This window comes from Poromitra crassiceps, assembly GCF_964638095.1.
Source record: "Poromitra crassiceps genome assembly, chromosome: 17".
In the NCBI taxonomy this organism is placed as follows: domain Eukaryota; kingdom Metazoa; phylum Chordata; class Actinopteri; order Beryciformes; family Melamphaidae; genus Poromitra; species Poromitra crassiceps.
In genome coordinates, this window is record NC_139635.1 from 3185084 (window position 1) to 3204617 (window position 19534).

Here is a 19534-nt window from a genome sequence, read left to right on the forward strand (position 1 = left end):
TTAGCTTGACGCGGTGATGTTACCTAAACTAGAGTCTGATCAAAACAAAGCTAGCGTTACATAAAACAAAACGTTTATGCAATATGGCATCTCCGCCACCACCGCCTGACACACCGGTCAAAACGGTGAAAGAGGATTCTGATACTTGGGTCAAATTGTCAAGTTAACGTGAAAGTTGACGAGCTAGAAACGCTGCCATCCGGTCTAGGGCGGGCTCTAGGCGGGAACCAGTAGGGTGACAAAATCAATTGTGGGCGGGAGCCAGGCTCTTTCTCGCCGAGAAGAGCCTGGTGACGCGAGGTTAGTCACTGATCACAAAGTCGTTACTGATTGGTGAAGGGTGAATCCACCACTCGCCAATCACTGGCCAAGTGAAGGGTTCACTTCCTAAACCAGCTGCCTGAGAGGAGTGTCACAGACCCAGAGAGAGATCTGCAGCATGCAGTAACATGTATCAGCGTAAGAACTCTCATGGGTCTGACGTTGAGACTACACCATACCCATTTTGGTAATTTACAGAGAACAGGTTAAAAACTTCTCAAGTGAAGACTGAAAAGCCCTGACAGAAATGACGACCACAGTTTGACAGATGCATGATAGTTTTGAGGTTGTGGGTTCAAGCCTCAGCCAGTTAACGTTTTGAAAGTGGACACCCAGACAAAAGACTGAAAAGCTCTGAGAAAACCTGTCTTAAGAAGTGTGACCCAGTGCCTCAGCAAGTTTGATTGCTGCCCAGCAGTATTGAGGTTGTGGGTTTAAGCCTCAGTCAGTTTTGAGGCCGTGGGTTCGAGCCTCAGTCAGTTTTGAATGGCGACAGCCAGAGGAAAGAGAAAAGCACTCAGAGAAGAGCTGTGAGAGCGAGGGGGAGCTGGAGTTCTCGACCACATAGAGACGTGGGAGCCAGCGGGTGGCAGGTTCGATTCCTGCCCCACCACCACCATCACCTGGAGCTAGGTGGGGCCTGGGCCCTGGCTTTCCCCCCGATCCCTATCTCTTAAACAGATGGTTGGCTGTCGTAATTTTCAAATGCTTCTGCCTAAACGTCTGTACTTCAAGCTGGGAAAAGTTGGTCAAAACAGAAAGGGAAGCAGAAAGGCTTGCCACGTGTCCCGCCACGTGTCGAATTCCATCCAACTTCCTTCCGGTCTGAAGGTTTTTTCCACAACTTCCTTTGTCCATGTTCGGTGAGCGTGAATTACAGACTGTTTAAGGTACGTTCACAGAATGTATAGGAAACAGTCTGGCTTGAGAGACTACCTGACCCCCACAGAGACGAGCTGGGGATTATGAGAGAGAAAACCACAGACTGCTGAACTTCTACAGACATTGAACTTATTTTGTGTGAATTTAAATATAATTTCTATCATGTTAACTAATGTCAACCTCCTGCTGCACTTCTTCCAGTTCACTAAACCAGTCTGATTGGCAAACAAACAAGCCTTGCCATAATGTCGATCCATTTAATGTGTCATTAAGGCTTTATCGTGATGTTCCAGCAATATCAACCAAATGGCTATTGTTTCCTCCAATGCTTGAATAGTGAAATTAAATTTGTAGGTATTATTATAGCCTAGACATTTGATGTAATTTCGAAGAAATAAAAAACAAACATTACAATATACTAAATACATAAAGAAGAACATAATAGTTTTTATTGTCCGTAATAAAAAAAGAATAAAAAAGTTTTTTTTAAGAAAATACAAATCTCTATGTGAAAACCTTGTGACTCCAATCTTGGGTGATTTTAATGTTATAAGGAGTAGGACTAAAATTCTACCACCCTCATTTTATGAAACCCTTTAAAACCTGTGGGATAAACTCAAAATCATGGTGGTCAAAAGCCTGTTTCTTCTCCCCAAACAGTTTGGATGCACATGATTTTCCCTGGACAGCAACACAATACCATGATTGATTATTTCCTAAACACACCATTGCCTTTGACTGTGCATACATACAGTATCGCTAACTTCCATTGATCCCTGTTGGGCATCAAACCACTAACAAGCCATTTGTTAACAGGACTGGAGCCAACTCATTTCACTCATGGTCACGTCACATCACATTCATTCTTACACATTTTTCAGTTAGCAGAATATGACAAACCTTTCATGATAAAAGTCCTTTAGTTCTTGAATTCTGGACAATTGAAATTGATCTGAATGATTTTGCTCCATTAGCAGTGGGACTGTATTAGGCTAATGGAAAGAGGTCTTTGGTCCATGTGAAGTTAGGCCCAGGGCTTTAGGAGAAGGCCCAGGGCTTTATCAGAAGGACCAGGAATTTGGGAGAAGGACCAGGGCCTTAGGAGAAGGCCCAGGACTTTAGGAGAAGGCCCAGGGCTTTGGGCTTTAGGAGAAGTTGTGTGGGTGACTAGCTGTCAGACTTGATCAAGTTGCCAAAGTAAGCAGTTATGGTCTTCAGCTTCTTGTTGAGGAAGTTCTGCTCCACCTCCACCTTCCCTCCTGGACCGGCCAGAGAGGCGATCTGGGAATAAATACATACATAGACATCATATTACAATGGACCAGTTCCATTATGCATTTTAAGGGAGAAGGTAACTGTGGGCCATTGCATCAGTTCCAGGCTGCGCTCTAATAATGTTTTAACAGGGTTCCCACACCTTCTTAAACATCAAATTCCAGGACTTTTCAAGGATTTTCCAGGCCCAATTACACTCAAATTCAAGAACCCAACACTGTATAGTTTGAGACATGGATCAAGGTTAATTACTGTTACAAGACTGAGGATGTTTTCACATCTGCCTAGTCCGGTTCCTCGTTTCGGACCAGACGCAAAAATGAGACATTGTTATATTTTCCAGCTGGTTCGGTTCGCTTTCACACCAGCCAAAAAGCAAGCGGACCAAATAGGGCTGCCAACCCTTCCAGCTTCAGTCTGCAGTCTCCAGGATGGAATGGAAAATATAAACTTCCAGAGATTTTTTGACGGCTGGAATTATATGAATGTGTGTGTGCGTTGGACAATTGTGTAGCCTACTTTGTTTTTCCCCCTCTCCCCCGTCGGTAGGGACCGGTGTGCATAGGCTATGCGGTGAGTGTAGCCTATGCACGTGTGTGTGTATGTATATGTGTGTGTGTGTTATGGCATTCACCGACTAGTAAAACCACTAGTCGACACTGTGCAGTAGTCGGACTAGTCGTCATTCTTGTTTTCCCTGTTTCCACAATGCAGTGTTATTAAAGCAGTACAGCAGCAGATATCCCACTGGGGGGTGCTGTGGGTGTGTTGACTGCCAAAGTATGGGAGTGCAGAGGAAGAAGAGAGCATTACAAACATGGCAGACTCACAGTAACTTTGGAAATAGTTTACCTGAGCAGATAAAACCGTCACCTGCAAGATATGTAAGGCTACAACAGCAGTACTAGTGCTATGCATAACCATCGCTACACCCGGTGCCGGGTACTAGTACGGATACCGCGAGCAGCAGCAGCAACGTGACTGCACTTTGTGGAGTATCATACTGGAATAACATTTAACACCATGCACTTTATTATGGCTTTTCATGGTAAGTAAGTTTTGCATTTCTGTTTGCGTTGCAATGCATTTCCCTTTATACTTTTTCTTACAATAGCCACTATTTATTAAACCCATTATAATAGAGATGGCGATGTTAAACACGTGTGTTTCACGCATGGGTAAAATGTTTCAATCTAGTGCTCATTCCGCGTTGGCAACAATGAATGTATCAGTCACTTAATGTTTATTTCAATAAACCATTCGTAAACATTATGCAATCTGTGGACATGCATGTTAATTGGCGAGATTGCTATACTAGTTTCACAAGTTATATCTGAAGTTGATCTCTGTTTGGGTATGACGTTACTTTAGTGTATCATACGCATCATCAGTCATTAACAGTTCAATGACGTTCATCATGTCTTCGTAACAATTAGACAGTTTTTGTTTTCTTGTGTTCAGACATATAGGTTAATTAGATGTTGTTTTACCTTGACAGTTTCTGCGATAGCTCTCGCCTTCCTCAGAAGCAGTCTACTGACAGCTGGGTATGACGTGTCAACCAGTCGTTTTTGGCACCCAGCCAGTCGTGTAAAAACGACTGGTTGACACGTCATACCCAGCTGTCAGTAGACTGCTTCTGAGGAAGGCGAGAGCTATCCCCGAAACTGTCAAGGTAAAACAACATCTAATAAACCTATATGTGTGAACACAAGAAAACAAAAACTGTCTATCAGTCATTAACATGCATTGTTGTTGAACATAGATTTGTTTTAACAATCATTTTCTACATTATGCCATGTTAACTAAACAGAATTTAAACTATTTGGAGAAATTAGTGGCGTTGTTACTGCAGTCACTCAATCAGCATCTCCAGCTCAGACAGGCATGCTGGGTGTAGTCCAATCAGATCGTGGTTAATTTGTAAACAACCTCTCAGAGCCAATCGAGGGCTCTGCTTTTCACATACCCCCAGGTTGGTCCCACCTACTACATTCGTTATGCCTGCATCTCAATAGCCCTGCTGCTTGATTGTATGAGACCTTTTGACGTGAGTTGAGCATTTTTATTGTGGGGAGAAAAAAACTCGGACCAGTGGACTACCTTTAGGGACGACTAGTCGACTAGTAAAATTCACTAGTCGTGAATGCCCTAGTGTGTGTGTGTGTGTGTGTATATAATGTATATCTATATATATCTATATCCAGTATATATATATATATATATAGTCCTACTATTGTTATTTTGCACACTAATGTACTCCATAGTTTTCCGCATAATTGCCATTGTACATTGTCAGTTGCTTATGGTTATATAGCCCCAGTTTGTTCTATTCTTATTTATATTCAATTTTCCCCTGTTGTATCCTATTGCTATTTGCTGCTGCAATAATCCAATTTGCCCACAAGGATAAACCAACTTTCAACTCATCTTAATTTACACACACAAACGGGCATGCACACGCACACATACACACCTGATCCATGTCAGCATTGCGAGGCAGGAAGTACACTATGTTGTCTGATATCAATTTGGACAGGCGGAAGATCTGAAAAGTGTCAACAGTTAAGAAAAACAAAACTCCATATTTGATAAGTCACAGCTTAAATCTCCATAGGACTTCCTGCATCAACCACCATCACCCGGCTGGAAGTTCACCTAGTGCAACTGAAACAGTATACATTTTCAATACGTGTACTTCCTTACCTGAAATTTAATTTAAAATTAAAAACATTTAAGACATTTTAGTACTTTTTAAAGGGATAGTTGTGATTTTTTAGGTACTTGCTGACAGTCAGTGTACTACCCTGTTCACACTCAGCAGACAGCTCTACTTGCCTGATGTGGCCAGTCTCCATTTCTCCAAAATGGGACCACGCCGGCTGCATTCTACTGCATGTAGTACACTGACTGTCAGCAAGTTCCTCATACATCCCCACATCAAAACATCACAACTATCCTTTAAGGCCCAGGTACTTTCTAAGGCCATATATTTAAATAATGAATTGTAAAACTTTCCAGACTTTTTAATCACCCCATGTCCCCTTAAAGGATAACTTGGCTATTTTTCAACCAGGACCATATTTTCAGAACTTTTTGTGTCTAAGGGATTTTGCCAGTGGCAAAATAATCACTTTTTAGCGAACATCCATTGACAACGCGCAATTGCCCCATTGGCTTGCATTGTAGCTCATTTGCCACACCTCTAACCAACGTTATCTAGGTCAATAGTAGTGGACCAATTTGAAAAATGTATGTCCCGATTTATGTCCCTTAGATAAAGAAGGTTTGGAAAATAGGGTCCAGGTAGAAAAATACAGAAGTGATCCTTTAACACTGCATGGTCAAAGGATATCCATCAGGTTGGATCATGGTGTGGATGTCGAACACGTCGGCGGTCAGGTAGTCTGGTCCTCCCCATGGAGGCGACAGGAAGACCACGTCACCATGGAGACGGGGCGCCAGCTGCAGGAAGTCCCCCTGCAGGAAGTCGATTCTGTCAGCCACGCCGTAAACTGTGGCGTTGTGCCGTGCCAAGTCCAACTTCACCGCGTCGATGTCTATGGCCAGCACTGAGGAAAACAACAACATAACAACAACTACATATCAACACAAGTCCAGCCTCACTGCGTCAATGTCTACGGCGAGCACTGAGGGACAAACACCACATTCACTAATTCATTCATTTTGTCAGAGACACCCTGGATAGTCCAGGAGAGGCAGGCAGTAAGTTGGGGTAAAGTCAAGCTGAAATGAATGAAATGAAACTATTTTAGATCACATCCCTTGTCATAGAGCGCACCTATTTAACAATGTATGCCAAAATTTTTTTTAAATCAAATTTGATTCGTCACATCAAAATTCAACCATGAATTAATTAATTCATTCATAACGAAATCTACAGTGTGCTTACGTCAGCATGTAGTACCCAATTTCAATCAAGAATATTGTGACATGACAGCTGTCAATCAATATTCATGGCTAGAAGAAAATTTCCAAGCAAGGTCAAGGTTTACTTTATTTGTCTCCCGTGGGAGAAATGTGTCTTGGCGTAGTAGAGGACTAAAATGCTGTAGTACATACTAGGCATGGGTCGGTTTGAACATTTTGAAATCGGTTCGATATTCCCCAAAAAAACGTTGTCAAACTGGTATATCGAATTTTACTTTTTTTTTTTTAAGTGTAGCCCATAAATGACTGTAATGCGACTGCAGTTGGTGGCGATAATGCACCTCTAAGCTGGTATGCCAACCAGCACTAACACTGAATAAAAATAAGCAGAACCATTTAACTGTAACAACACAGTTTTTATTTCTCATAACTATTCAGCTTACGGTAAGTTTTCTTCAAACATCAACATAATAAACAAAATAAGACTTTTGCCTACTAGTGCAACTTGAGAAGAGGCTAATACGAAAAATAGTGCAATCAGAATGGATTGGCAATTTCTTTTTTATTATTTTTCTCCCCCCCCCCCCCCCCCGTTTTTTTCGGTTCGCACGTGATCAAACCGGGCCTGTACACCGAACCGAACCGAACCGAACCGGTAAAACCGGAAATCGACCCATGCCTAGTAGATACATAGACATTACATTAAACAACACTGTAATGGTGACACGTGCAAACACTTAGCAAGTTGAGGTAGTCACAGTCATTCATCACAGTCATTTATACTTATCACCTTTCAGACATACCTCTCAGACCATATGCTTCATCCAATAACGCAGTGCAAAATACAATACATTATAGTGCAGTCATTTACAAGTGATACTAGTAAATCACACATTGCATTACAGGCAAGCAAACAAGCGAGTGTTAGACTATACATGCAAGCAAGCAGGCAGACATTAGAGCCTGTGAAGCTATCTCAGAGCCTCCTGTCTTTCTGTCTGACCTCTAGGGGGAGCCCATTAATAGGTTTAACTCATAGGGGGACAAATAGAGAGCCGCAGGAACGAGTCCGGAAATCATCGATGCTAACACTCGAGGACCACTTTTATGAGTTTTGAAGCTTTTACGTGCCGTTAAAAGGGCGGCTAGCTAGCAAACGGCTAAATGAGACTACACTGTTGAGTCGATGGAGATATATACGTCAATAACGTCACCACTTCAAAGGACGAACACGGAAATTATCTTTCCCTCACCTGGTTCAGCCCATTCAGCCCGGGGTAATCAGTGCACACATCAACAACAGTCCAGACGTGACGTAGAAGCCTATGCGACAGTGTGTAGTTCTGGATTAGCTTAGCTCGAGCTTTTTACTTCTAGGGCTCGCATTTACGCTACAAAACTCATGAAAGTGGTCCTCATGTGTGAAGATTATCCGACTGAACTCTGGTTCGCGTTTGATTAAGCTTTCCTTGCCCAGATACCTTATTTGAAGCATTGTGGCAAAAACCCATTCAAAAATCCCAGACTTCATGGTTCTTCACTGTTTCTGCCTATGGGATTTTTGAATGGGTTTTTGGTGCAATGCTTCAAATAAGGTCTCTGGGCAACGCAAGCTCGAACCAGTGTTCAGCGGGATAATCTTCACACAAGGACCACTTTCATGAGTTTTGAAGCGTAAATGCGAGCCCTAGAAGTAAAAAGCTCGTGCTAAGCGAATCCAGAACTACACACAGTGTCGCATAGGCTTCCACGTCACGTCACCACTCAACCTGGAGTGTTGTTGATGTGTGTGCTGCTGTGCACCGATTACCCCGGGCTGAACCAGGTGAGGGAAAGAGAATTTCCGTGTTCGTCCTTTGACGTTATTGACGTATAATATCCCCGTCGACTCAACAGTGTAGTCTCATTTAGCCATTTGCTAGCTAGCCTCCCTTTTAACGGCATGTAAAAGCTTCAGAACTCATAAAAGTGGTCCTCATGTGTGAAGATTATCCTGCTGAACACTGGTTCGCATTTGAATAAGCTTGCGTTAACCACAGACCTCATTTGAAGCATCGCGCCAAAAACCCATTCAAAAATCCCATAGGCGAAAACAGTGAAGAACCAGGAGTGTTAGCATCCATGTTTTCCGGACTCATTCCTGCGGCTCTCTATGAGTGCTTGTATCATGCTTACACAGAGGGACCCTGTATCTCCTACCAGAGTTCATCAGCACATACTCACCAGTTCAACACATGGGAGTGGTCAGATAGAATGTTGTTAGCGTGCCGAATGGTGGATTGTTCAAAGACGATGCCATAACATCAAATGGACTCTATTGTCGCTCTATACAAAATCTATATAATCTTCCTGCAGACACCAAAAACTCTGAGCCTACGAAGAAAAAGGAGTCGCTGATGAATTCTTGCACTTGGCACATGCATGTGCCAGCTAAGTTCCCTATCAAAGTGGACCCCTAAGTATTTGTAGGAAGTGACCTGCTTGATGTCATGGCCATGTATGGCAACCGTGCTGGGGTCCCCAATTGATCTGAGATCCACCACAATCTCCTCAGTTTTGCGTACGTTGTCCACACTATCTGCAGCCAGGAGTAAATTGTTTGTCACTTTGACTCAGTACTGTGTAGAGCTCTGAAACCAGACTGATAGTTATCGAAAATACTTTTAAGATTCATCAAATCAGTCAGCTGAGCGGCAAAACTTTCTCCAACACCTTAGATAAAAACAACGTTTTAGAATAAATAGGGTGGTAATAATTGCTGAGCGGGTCAAGATTAGGCTTCTTTAACACGTTCACTGCCATTGACGAGTTGATACGTCAAAAAAAATCCAACGGTTGACTGCCAATGACGAGTTGATACGTCAAAAAAAAAAAAAAAAAAAATTGACGGTGGGACGTTTATCTACGGTAACCCTTTTACATCTCTTATATAAATATTGGAGCCACCGAACGTGTACAACCCATTCCACCGACCCACTAAGTGGCGCCAGTGCTCTCCAGACTAGAGGAAGCCAAGCAAAAAGCAGTGTGAGGAAGCCATTCTCATGAAAATGGATTGGCGAAAACGCTTTCGCTTTCGCGCTTGGGAGCTGGCAGTGGGGGATTGCAAATTTGCATAATAGATTATGGGTGCAACACACTTTGAAACACCTTTGAAACACCAGCAGAAAGGAATCGCAAGCAGCTTCATTCCAGCTGAGCTCACAACCGAAAACGAACGAGCCTCATTCTCATACTGTAGGCGAAAACGCTTTCGCGCTGGTGCACACGGGCGCACAACGGTGGGGGGTTCCAAAAATAGACTGGGTGCAAAACACACTTTGAAACACGCAGCATAAAGCCTAGAATCGCACAAAGCTTCATCAAAGCTCTCAACCGAAAACCCAAGAAACGAGCAGCCCCATCCAGACTCGCCGACGAGGGGGCCGCCAGGGAGGGAGGCTGCTCAAACTCGCAGCAGCAGCAGCAGCAGCTGAAGAAACTCGCTTGTGACAAACGCTGCTGAAAGCCACCAGAGACACGCCCACGGAGGGAGGAGTTTGAAGGAGAGGGGGTTCAGAACTATATTGTTTAGATGTCTGATGTCTCACTGATGCCAAAAATAAATGGTTAAAGTGACTGTTCTGCCTGTTTGATTGAATTTCACAAAACTGCGATTATCTCAGCTTTCAGTCTCAGACGCTGAAACCATGCTGTACTCAACGGCTAATATCTACATAACTACTAACTCTACAAACTAACTCTTTTAGACAGAGAAAGCACACATTCTATTAGTTCTTTTGAGATATTTTGTGTTCACAAAATCTTAGCATAAAAGAATCCTCGGCTCTTGAAAGATGAGCCAGAATCCTCAAAAAAACCCTCTGGCAGAAGCTACCTACAGTAAAAAAAAAACGGCTGGCAGTGAATGTGTTAAATGGGCACAATTGCATGTTTAAATGAAGGAAAAATACCAGTGGCCAAGGGGCGATTAAAGACCCCTAAAGTCATGTTTTAAGATGTATATAAAATACTCTACTTTGAATAATAATTTGGATGTGATGGTTTCCCCGCAAGAAAGGTTAAATTATCTTCTTAAAATCCTTAAAATGGGGCGCACGGTGGCGCAGTGGTAAGCGCTGTCGCCTCACAGCTAGAAGGTCCTGGGTTCGATTCCCACCTGGGACGCTGTGAGCCCTGAAGGAGTGCGTGCCCGTCTGCATGTCCTCGAGTGCCCATCGCCCGGGTGGGGTCGTCAAAAGGGCCTTTCTGTGTGGAGTTTGCATGTTCTCCCCATGCCCCCTGGGGGTTTCCTTCATATAGGAACCCCACACCAAAACATGCAATATCCTCGTCGCTGATGTGGTGCCTCCTCTGGGCGCTTGTTCGGAGGGAGGGGAACTCCCATGTGCTATGTCCTGCTGGTGAAGCTTCCCCTGTCAGGTGAAAAGAAGCGGCTGGCTAACTGCCCATGTCTCGGAGGAAGCATGGAGCCAGTTTCGGCTCTCCCCAGATCGGCAGAGGGTGGAGCAGCAGCAACCAGGATAAATGAATTAAAAAATTTGCACTAATGGGGGAATCATTTTTTTTTAAATAAAAAATATCATAAAATGACTTCCCCTACTTCTGCTTGATTAAAAATTCCAACGCAACCAATCAGGGTTATCTAAAGCAGTGGTTCCCAACCATTTTTGTGTTATGTACCCCTTGAGCTGTTTTACCATGCCGATAGTACCCCTCACTCATGTGTGTCCATAATTCTCCTAAAGTTGTTATATTAAACTTATATTAAACTTTTAGTAGGCCTCTCTAACACATCTCATTAAATTAAAATAATTTGAATGACTCCTCTTTAATACAATTTTGACAGTTTTCAATTGGTTCAGTTTTCAATCAGTTTTTATCATTTTGGAAATACATTGTAATTCCAATCTTTCCAAGTACCCCCTGCAAGCTGCTCAAGTACCCATAGGGGTACACGTACCCCTGGTTGGGAATCACTGATCTAGAGCATAACTAGCCAATCACAACATACAACAAAGGCTTTAACTGCTGAATACTGGACAGGGATTGGCTCCAGTATTCGTGATGCCACGAATCACGCATGCTCGTTGAAAATGACTTTTTCAGTGAGCTCAGAGAAACTTTCCACTTTCTCGACGGTTGTGAAAACAGCCTTCCAGTGTCAAACTCTGAACCTCAAACATCCAACTGAATGATCAAGGAAAAAACTGATTTTGACTTTAAGGGATCTTTAATACCGGTAATTGATCAAATGAAGGGACGGACAGTGGCTAAAACATCTTTTAAAAGTTTATAGCAGCAATAATATGCAGCTGGGAAAAATGAATAAAATGGTTTAATGTGGGTAAGAATGGATTCTAGGAGTGTGGGGGTAATCGGCTGAAATTGAGTCAGTTTGAGGGGGGGGGACAGAAAGAGGACGCATATCTGACACAATCCTAGCACACACACACTCACACACACACACACACACACACACACACACACACACACACACACACACACACACACACACACACACACACACACACACACACACACACACACACACACACACACACACACACACACACACACACACACACACAAACCTACCTCTCTTGCCAGTGAGGGCAAACTGGATGGCGTTTCCTCCAACACCACAGAAGGCATCTATGACCAGGTGGGAGTTGGAGGAGCGGTGGTTGACCCTGAGGGCGATGTGCTCTGCAATCCTCTCTGGTGTGACGGAGAACCAGCCCTCTGGAAAACACAGACCACAAGACCACATCAGTGCTCTGTATGGTGTGTGTGTGTGTGTGTCTGTTGCGCCCCCTTGTGGTGTTAATTGTCCACTGTTGCTCTGTTGTAAATTGCTCTGCCTTCCTCTCTTCCCACAGGTACTTCCTGACGAGCGATGTGCCACACCACGGCAGAAGCTCCGGCCTCTGCCTATAGACCCTTTTCACAGCAACCGTTTTGAGGTGGTAAAGCAGAAAATAAAGCAGGTGTAACCAATAACATTAACGATGGCCCCCCAGCACTGGAGCACCTAAATGGACTGGAACCATCATTAATGGTATTGTTTACACCTGCTTTACTTCCTGCTCTACCACCTCAAAACAGTTGCTGTGAGAGCTTCAGGGGAGGCGCAACGCCAGTGAAAAAAATCTGAGCAGAGAAGGGAGGGGGGGGAAACTCGGGTAGCAAACTTCAGCCGTGGGGCAAAATGTCACTGAAACATTAATATTTTAGTACCTACAGTGAGAGAGGAGACAGTGTCTGGTGGTGCGAGCAGAAAACAGAGGAAGTATGACCCTGATTATAGCGTTTGGATTTGGTACATCATTTGGTCCGAGCTCGAAAGGGGCTTTGCCCCCTCAGTTCAATTTTCTGCCCCCTCACTTAATTTTTTTGATAGAATAGTTCATCTATAAAGGCCAGTTAGGCAATGTTTGTACCTGACATGTTTCGGCTGCTGTTTCTGCAGTCTTCATCAAATTTGATCAGTTTAAGTTGATGTAGGCTACCCCCATATAAGCATAGCTCTGTTGTTTCAGAATTGGCAGGGAAGCGCTATTTGCTGTGCTTTGGTTGTCACAAGGTGTCAGAGATGTAGCTATTTATTAAATTTGAACCTCACTGCATGTTGTAGTGATTAAAACACACACACACACACACACACACACACACACACACACACACACACACACACACACACACACACACACACACACACACACACACACAGAGAGAGAGAGAGAGAAATCAGCTGCACCCAAGCACACAGCATGCCATGAGCAGAAAGATGGAGACAACGCATCTGATCACCTTATTTCTTTAATTTAATGAACCTGGCACAGACTGGCTATTATTTTGTTTATTTTTTTGTCGATTTTTGCAGCAATTGTTTATTCTATGATTTTTCATATAGACATATACGTATGTTCAGAGTGCTCCAGACAGGTTCCGCATTTCACGTTATGCAAAGCTCAGCTCTATTAATGCCTTAATCTGCTGCTGTGAAATAAATGTTTTATTTGATTTTGAATAGTAGTCTTTCTTGTGTTGTTATTGCGCTTTTCAGAGGTTATTATGGTTAAAAAGTCCAGAAATAGGCATAGCGGGTATATAACCTATGTTTGACGATTAAAAAAAAAAAAAAAAAAAAAAAAAAAAATCTGCCCCCTCCCCAGTTATAACCGCCCCCTCAGTCATTTCATCCTGGCGCCGGGCCTGTCCCGACGACACTCCCCTGCCTGCCACAGTGTCTGCTCTGCAAAGAGGTGCAAGGCTAGCAAACGACATGTAAACTCCAGTGTCATATTGAGACCAAGCACCCACGCCAGGGGAGTTTATGCATAGGAAGTTACAAGAATTGCTGTCACAGAAGAAAGTAGTTGAGACATTTAGCACTGTAAATACCAAGGCTACCAAAGCATCATATCGTGTGGTGTTACGCATAGGCTGGTAAACCCCACAACATTGGTGAAACATTAATCCTGCCTGCTGCTAAAGATGTGTTGGGTAATGATGGGAGAAGCTGCTGTCGTCGCCAAGCTAAGTGTTCATCCCAATGTCTGACAATACAATCCAGCAGCAGTGATATGAAAAGCACACAGTGCACTGATATTGCTGAGAGCGCACATAAGGATTTACGCACAATGGCTGAGACAGTGATATGAAAAGCACTGCTGCTATATATATATATATATATATATATATATATTCATATATATATATATAATATATAGATATGAAAAGCAGTGCTGCTGCAGTGATCATTTCGTTTGGTGAGAAAGTCCGACTGACTTTGATGTGTTCAAATATTTGACTAAGTAAAATTGCACAGATACAATGAATGTTTTTGTTTTGTTGAATTGAGGTTATTTGAAGGCAGGGCTATTGTTGAGTCCGTTTTCGGTTAGTCCGTTTAGTTATTGGACTGCAGGGTTACATTATTTCATAAAGGTGTTTAACATCTGTTTGAAACAAGGAGGATAAAGATGTTTTGAAATCTTAAAACATAAAGATAAAAGAGGTTTACAACATTTTTGGAACTCATTTTTATGCCTGAGTGGAACATGCATAGTAACAATAGCAAATAATAGTAATAATGGGGGGGGGGGGGGGGCAGCTGTCTACATGAGGGGACAGTTCGAAAACCCGCCTATAGTATTTCCCCTAACCTGGTTAGAGGGAAGCACTGGCTTTGACGGCCCTGGTGGTAAACTGTGAAAACAGCCTATAGCGTGGGTAGCCCAGTGACATTGAATCACTGCACTCTGCATACTACATAAATTAGTCTGCCACTTCACAGCCACAGCTGCTATTTGAGGGCGGGTCTAGGGGGTTTGAAATTGAATGAGTGACAGGTCGTAGCACCAATGAGGGAGTGGTTCAAAAAATGGGCTGCGCCTCCCGCATACTACGTAAATAACTGGGTGGACCTCCCTGATCGCAAAGTCGTTACTGATTGGTGAATGGTGAATCAACCACTCACCAATCACTGGTCAAGATTCTGTCCCCAGTTTGGTGAGAGGAGTGTCCCAGACCCAGAGAGAGCTCTGCAGCATGCAGTAACGTAGTGTATCAGACCCAGAGAGAGCTCTGCAGCATGCAGTAACATAGTGTATTAGACCAGACAGAGATCTACAGCATGCAATAACATAGTGTATCAGACCCAGAGAGAGATCTGCAGCATGCAGTAACGTAGTGTAGAAGAGCACTCGTGGGTTTGGCGTTGAGACGAAGTTTAACCCAACCTCCATTCTGCTTTCTTATGTTGTCTTTTTGACCTTTTTGCTTAAAATAAATATTGAACTCTGTTAAATCCTTGGTCTCTTTTGATGTTGCGTCTCTCAATGAGTCTGTTTAGAGTTGAGACTGTAACAGTGAGTCACAGAGAGGGCAAGAGAGACAGATAGTGTGTCGTTTTCTGCATAGTCAGGACAGCTGAAATAAAAATCTGTTTTCACTTGAATGGAGCTGTGAGCATGTTTCAAATTCAGACTGGATAAGACTCCCCTCCCTCAACGACTATCGGTGAATGTGTGTGTGTGCATGTGCTCGCGCGCGCGCGCGCGCGCGTGTGTGTGTGCGTGCGTGCGTGTGTGTGTGTGCGTGCATGTGCGTGCGTGTGTGTGTGTGCGTGCATGTGCGCGAGTGTGTGCCAGTTGTTAACCCAGAATTGTATTCTGATCAGGGTAGGAAATCTTCTACAACACGTTAAAATTAAATTCTTTCAGAATTAGCAGCTTCATAAGGCACGGTGACCCACCACACCTATGCAATCCTGGGGAACTGATGTGTGTGTGTGTGTGTGTGTGTGTGTGTGTGTGTGCGCGCGCGCGTGCATGCGTGTGTCTGTCAGTGTGTAAGTGAATACGTCATCCCTGCAGAGCTGTTGGTGTAGGGGGTTTAATACACATTATCCCCTCTAGGTGGCACACTAAGGTCATGAACATCACACCAGGACGTTTTCACTGATGAACAAGCTGGTCTGACACACAGGTACACTAATATCATCTCTGACATGCTTAGACATTATGATAAAACTTATCACAGAATAATCCAAACACCTGCAGATGTACATGTACACATTTAAGATGGGATGTGTTCTTGTGTAAACCTAATAAAAACTACTCCATTTTACCAGTGCCTAATATTTACATTTGAAGAAACGGTGATGTCACAGAGCTGCGTATGTGATGCGCCTGCACAATGGGCAAGCCTAGGATATAATTTTTTTGGATATAAGTCCAGTCAAATCCAAATCCACTTGGAAGAATGGTGAAAACATCTTTTCCGCTGAGAAACCCTGCTGGTGCATCATCTTGTTCTTGTTTAATTGTTGTTATTGGGTCTATTTCTGTACGACTGTAAACTCCACAAACGCTAACGTTGTGCCGCAGAGCCATGGAGGCATTACTGCTTTGCCAGCGGCGTCCCTGATTGGCCGGTTACAATGTCAACTACGAGGCAGGTCCCTGATTGGCCCGTGGACTGCCCCGTGCTGGAGGTCAGACGGAACCGCAGAACGAAACAGAACAGGAGTTTGTGTGATCTGGATGGTTCACCGACTTATGGCTCGCCTGGAAAACAGACGCTGAGCAAACAGATGCCTGGAAGTAGTCAAAATAAAGAAAAGTGTGATGTGTCGAAACTGTTGACACTAAAGCCCAAAACGCCCAACACGCCGAACATGCACCAAGAGCGTTCTGACGCGTGTCAAACTGCCTTGACGTCCGTACTCCGAACCCGTTTCGATTTTGGAGCGTCAAATGAGGTTCCAGCAGCGACCAAAGCGCTCTGAGCTCCCCCCCCCTCTCTCTCTCTGCCCACTTTCATCCCCGTCTGTCTCGCTATGCTCCTCAAACAAAACTCACAGCAGTTTAAATACATCAAGCATGTAAATATTCTACACTATATCTGATCAAAGTGAGAATAATGTTCTAAACGCATCGGCTAGCAAAATATAGCCTATCCCTGGATGTCATGATGAGATTATTATCCAACAGCCTCTGAATGACAGGGGCTCAAAACTACGGTATAAGAACTTTTTTTTCATCGGTCATTGTGCCTACATATAAATGAGTGGCCTTTCCCCCCAAATACTGATGGTTGTGTCATTCTGTGGTGTAAACATTTCAGATCTGATGCTTGCAGTGCGCTATAGGGACAGAAATGGATGCGCTTCAAGTTTGGCTCCCTGTGCGTTTGGGCCTAAAGTGTATTTGCATGCAGGGTTAGGGTTAGGGTTAGGCATGTTGTGGACTCACCGCGGTCCAGCCTGATGCCTTCATCGAAGCGAGAGAAGAGGCGGTAGCGCTGAGCCCAGTATTTAGCCAGCTCCGGTTCAGCTGCCATGTCTGCTGGCATCTCATCACCTCCAGCCCTAAGCCACTGTTTCCCTCGCTGCTGCTGCTGCTTCTTCTTCTTCTTCTTCTGCTTCTGCTTCTTCAAACCTTTCACACTCATCTCTACAAACACAATTCATTTGATTTTACAATAGACGCTTTCAACTTGACAACATTCTAAATTGCCCCCAGCTTACTTCCTGTTGCAGTTTTTTCTGGTTCAATGACTGACAGGAAATAAGGTAGGTTTCAAACGGCTCCCTAGCAACACAATTCCGTGAAAACCATCTATACTTGCTTTATTTTTGGGGCCGGTGTGCAGCATGCACAGCAGGGCCCTTACATTCGACTCTGTCGCCCAGACCATTTTAGCACGGATTCACGTTCCTAATGTCTTTCCACACTCCAGTCCAATAGGTGGCGGTAAAGCTCCATCAAACCAGGGCATGCTCCAGGTATACTGTGGCTAGCTCCAGGTATACTGTGGCTAGCTCGTTACACGGACACGGAGGACGCTGCAGCTCCACACTACTTTTTTGCTCGTTACACGGAGGACGCTGCAGCTTATGTGCCGACATGCCACAGTAAGGGTAAGTGCACTTTCATTTCCCCTGTTTGCTGCGTAGCAAGGCATTATCACAAGCTAGCACTTCTCAACTCTATGCACTCACGGTCAACTCTATGCACTCACGGAGTGGAGACATAGTTTGCTCATAATAATCAATTGCCCGAACGATTAATTAATGAATATGCTACGTGAACGTTAGCAGGTACTTTAGCCTATGCAGTAGGCTAAGTAATAGGCTATCATCTCATTGTTGCTAGGTATGTCTCCACTATATGCACTCGCGGAGTGGAGACATGAGGAGTCTTTGTTTAGAAAGAGCTGGGGGGAGGGGGGTGCTGGCGAGTGGAGTCCGTAGCAGTTGTATAACATAACACAATAGACAGGCAGTAATTGAAATGAAATCTCCATAACGTTACAGCGTATAATAGCGTATAATAACCAATTGCCCGAACGATTTATTAATATGCTACGTGAACGTTAGCGGTCCATAACGTTACAGCGTATAATAACCAATTGCCCGAACGATTAATTAATATGCTACGTGAACGTTAGCAGTCCATAACGTTACAGCGTATAATAAGCTATTCCCCGAACGATTAATTAATTAATATGCTACGTCAACGTTAGCGGGTACTTCAGCCTATGCAGTAGGATAAGTAATAGACAATAGGCTACCATGCACCGGCCCTATGCCAGGTTTCGACCTGGCCTTGTTATATTAAAGGAACACGCCAACATTTTGAGAAATTCACCTATTTGCCATATTCCAGTAAGACAAGAAGATAGATGCCCTTCTCTTCTCTCTGCGTGCAGTAGAAATAATGATGCGCCCCATCTGCTAGTTAGCTTAGCACAATGACTGCAATCTGTGGAATGGCTAGCCTACCCCCGTTAACCCTCAGGGTTTCGGCAATGTCAGATACGTTATCAAAAAGATTCTCTGAATGTTACATGAAATATCTCTGAAACGTTATGGCTGATTCACTTCTTGTTTTTCCCCTGAAAGCTAAGGGCTGCAGGGTTAGGTAGCCTGTGTCCACCTAGCGTCTTTTCATCAGCTCCGGCGTCTATGTTCAGTTGTTTCCAATGGGGGGAGAGCGTATGCGGGCGCACAAGGACGTCTAGAGAAAGTGTGCAGCGCCCAGCGTCTATTTTCAGAGCGCTCCGGCGTTTTTGTGTGCCCGACTCCCAGCGCTTCCAGCTGAAAATATTTTAACTTTTCAGAAAGACGCTGGTGTCATGTGCTCCTTTTCTGGCAACTAATCATATGGAGAAACTATCGCAACAGAGACAGAAAGGCTCAATTGTGGGAGCAGATTGGCTAGACACTTAATATTTCTGGTGAGTGTTGAGCTAAATCACTGTATGTGTGTTGTTTGCTAATGTTAGCTGTCAGCTATCAAGCTAGCTACCGCACTGAACTAACGTTACTTCCAGACTGCTTCCTTGCATATTTTGCGCTGAGATCAGCGCTCCCCAGCGTACTTCCAGTGTTAAACGGTCGGAAAAAGATGCTAGATGGACACACGGCCTTAGTAGGAGGGCTCCAGTGAAAGGAGAGAAAGACAGCAGCTTGCAGGATGGGGAGGCAGCAGAATGAGCCTCTTGATGCTTATGAAGCAGGAGAGAGGACCTAAGCTGGAAGCCAGGAGGAGGAGATGTGCAGTGATTTGGCCACCACAGTGCTGACCCACCAATGGGAGGGTTTTACGGTTCAGGGTCGAAACACCCGATGAACGTTAGACATCAACTCCTC

General features: G+C 44.0%; 1 protein-coding gene across 1 annotated transcript in view; it reads right to left on the bottom strand.

Moving 5' to 3' along the window:
* Nucleotides 1-1634: 1634 nt before the first annotated feature.
* tgs1 (trimethylguanosine synthase 1) overlaps nt 1635-19534 on the bottom strand; it is a 50870-nt gene continuing 32970 nt past the window's right edge. The window contains exons 13-17 of the mRNA XM_083653689.1: nt 17133-17333; nt 11968-12114; nt 5834-6050; nt 4955-5033; nt 1635-2484 (exon numbers count right to left, since the gene is read on the bottom strand). Of these exons, the coding sequence (XP_083509815.1) occupies nt 2371-2484; nt 4955-5033; nt 5834-6050; nt 11968-12114; nt 17133-17333 (758 nt within the window). The 3' untranslated portion in view covers nt 1635-2370. The remainder of the gene's footprint in view (nt 2485-4954; nt 5034-5833; nt 6051-11967; nt 12115-17132; nt 17334-19534) is intronic.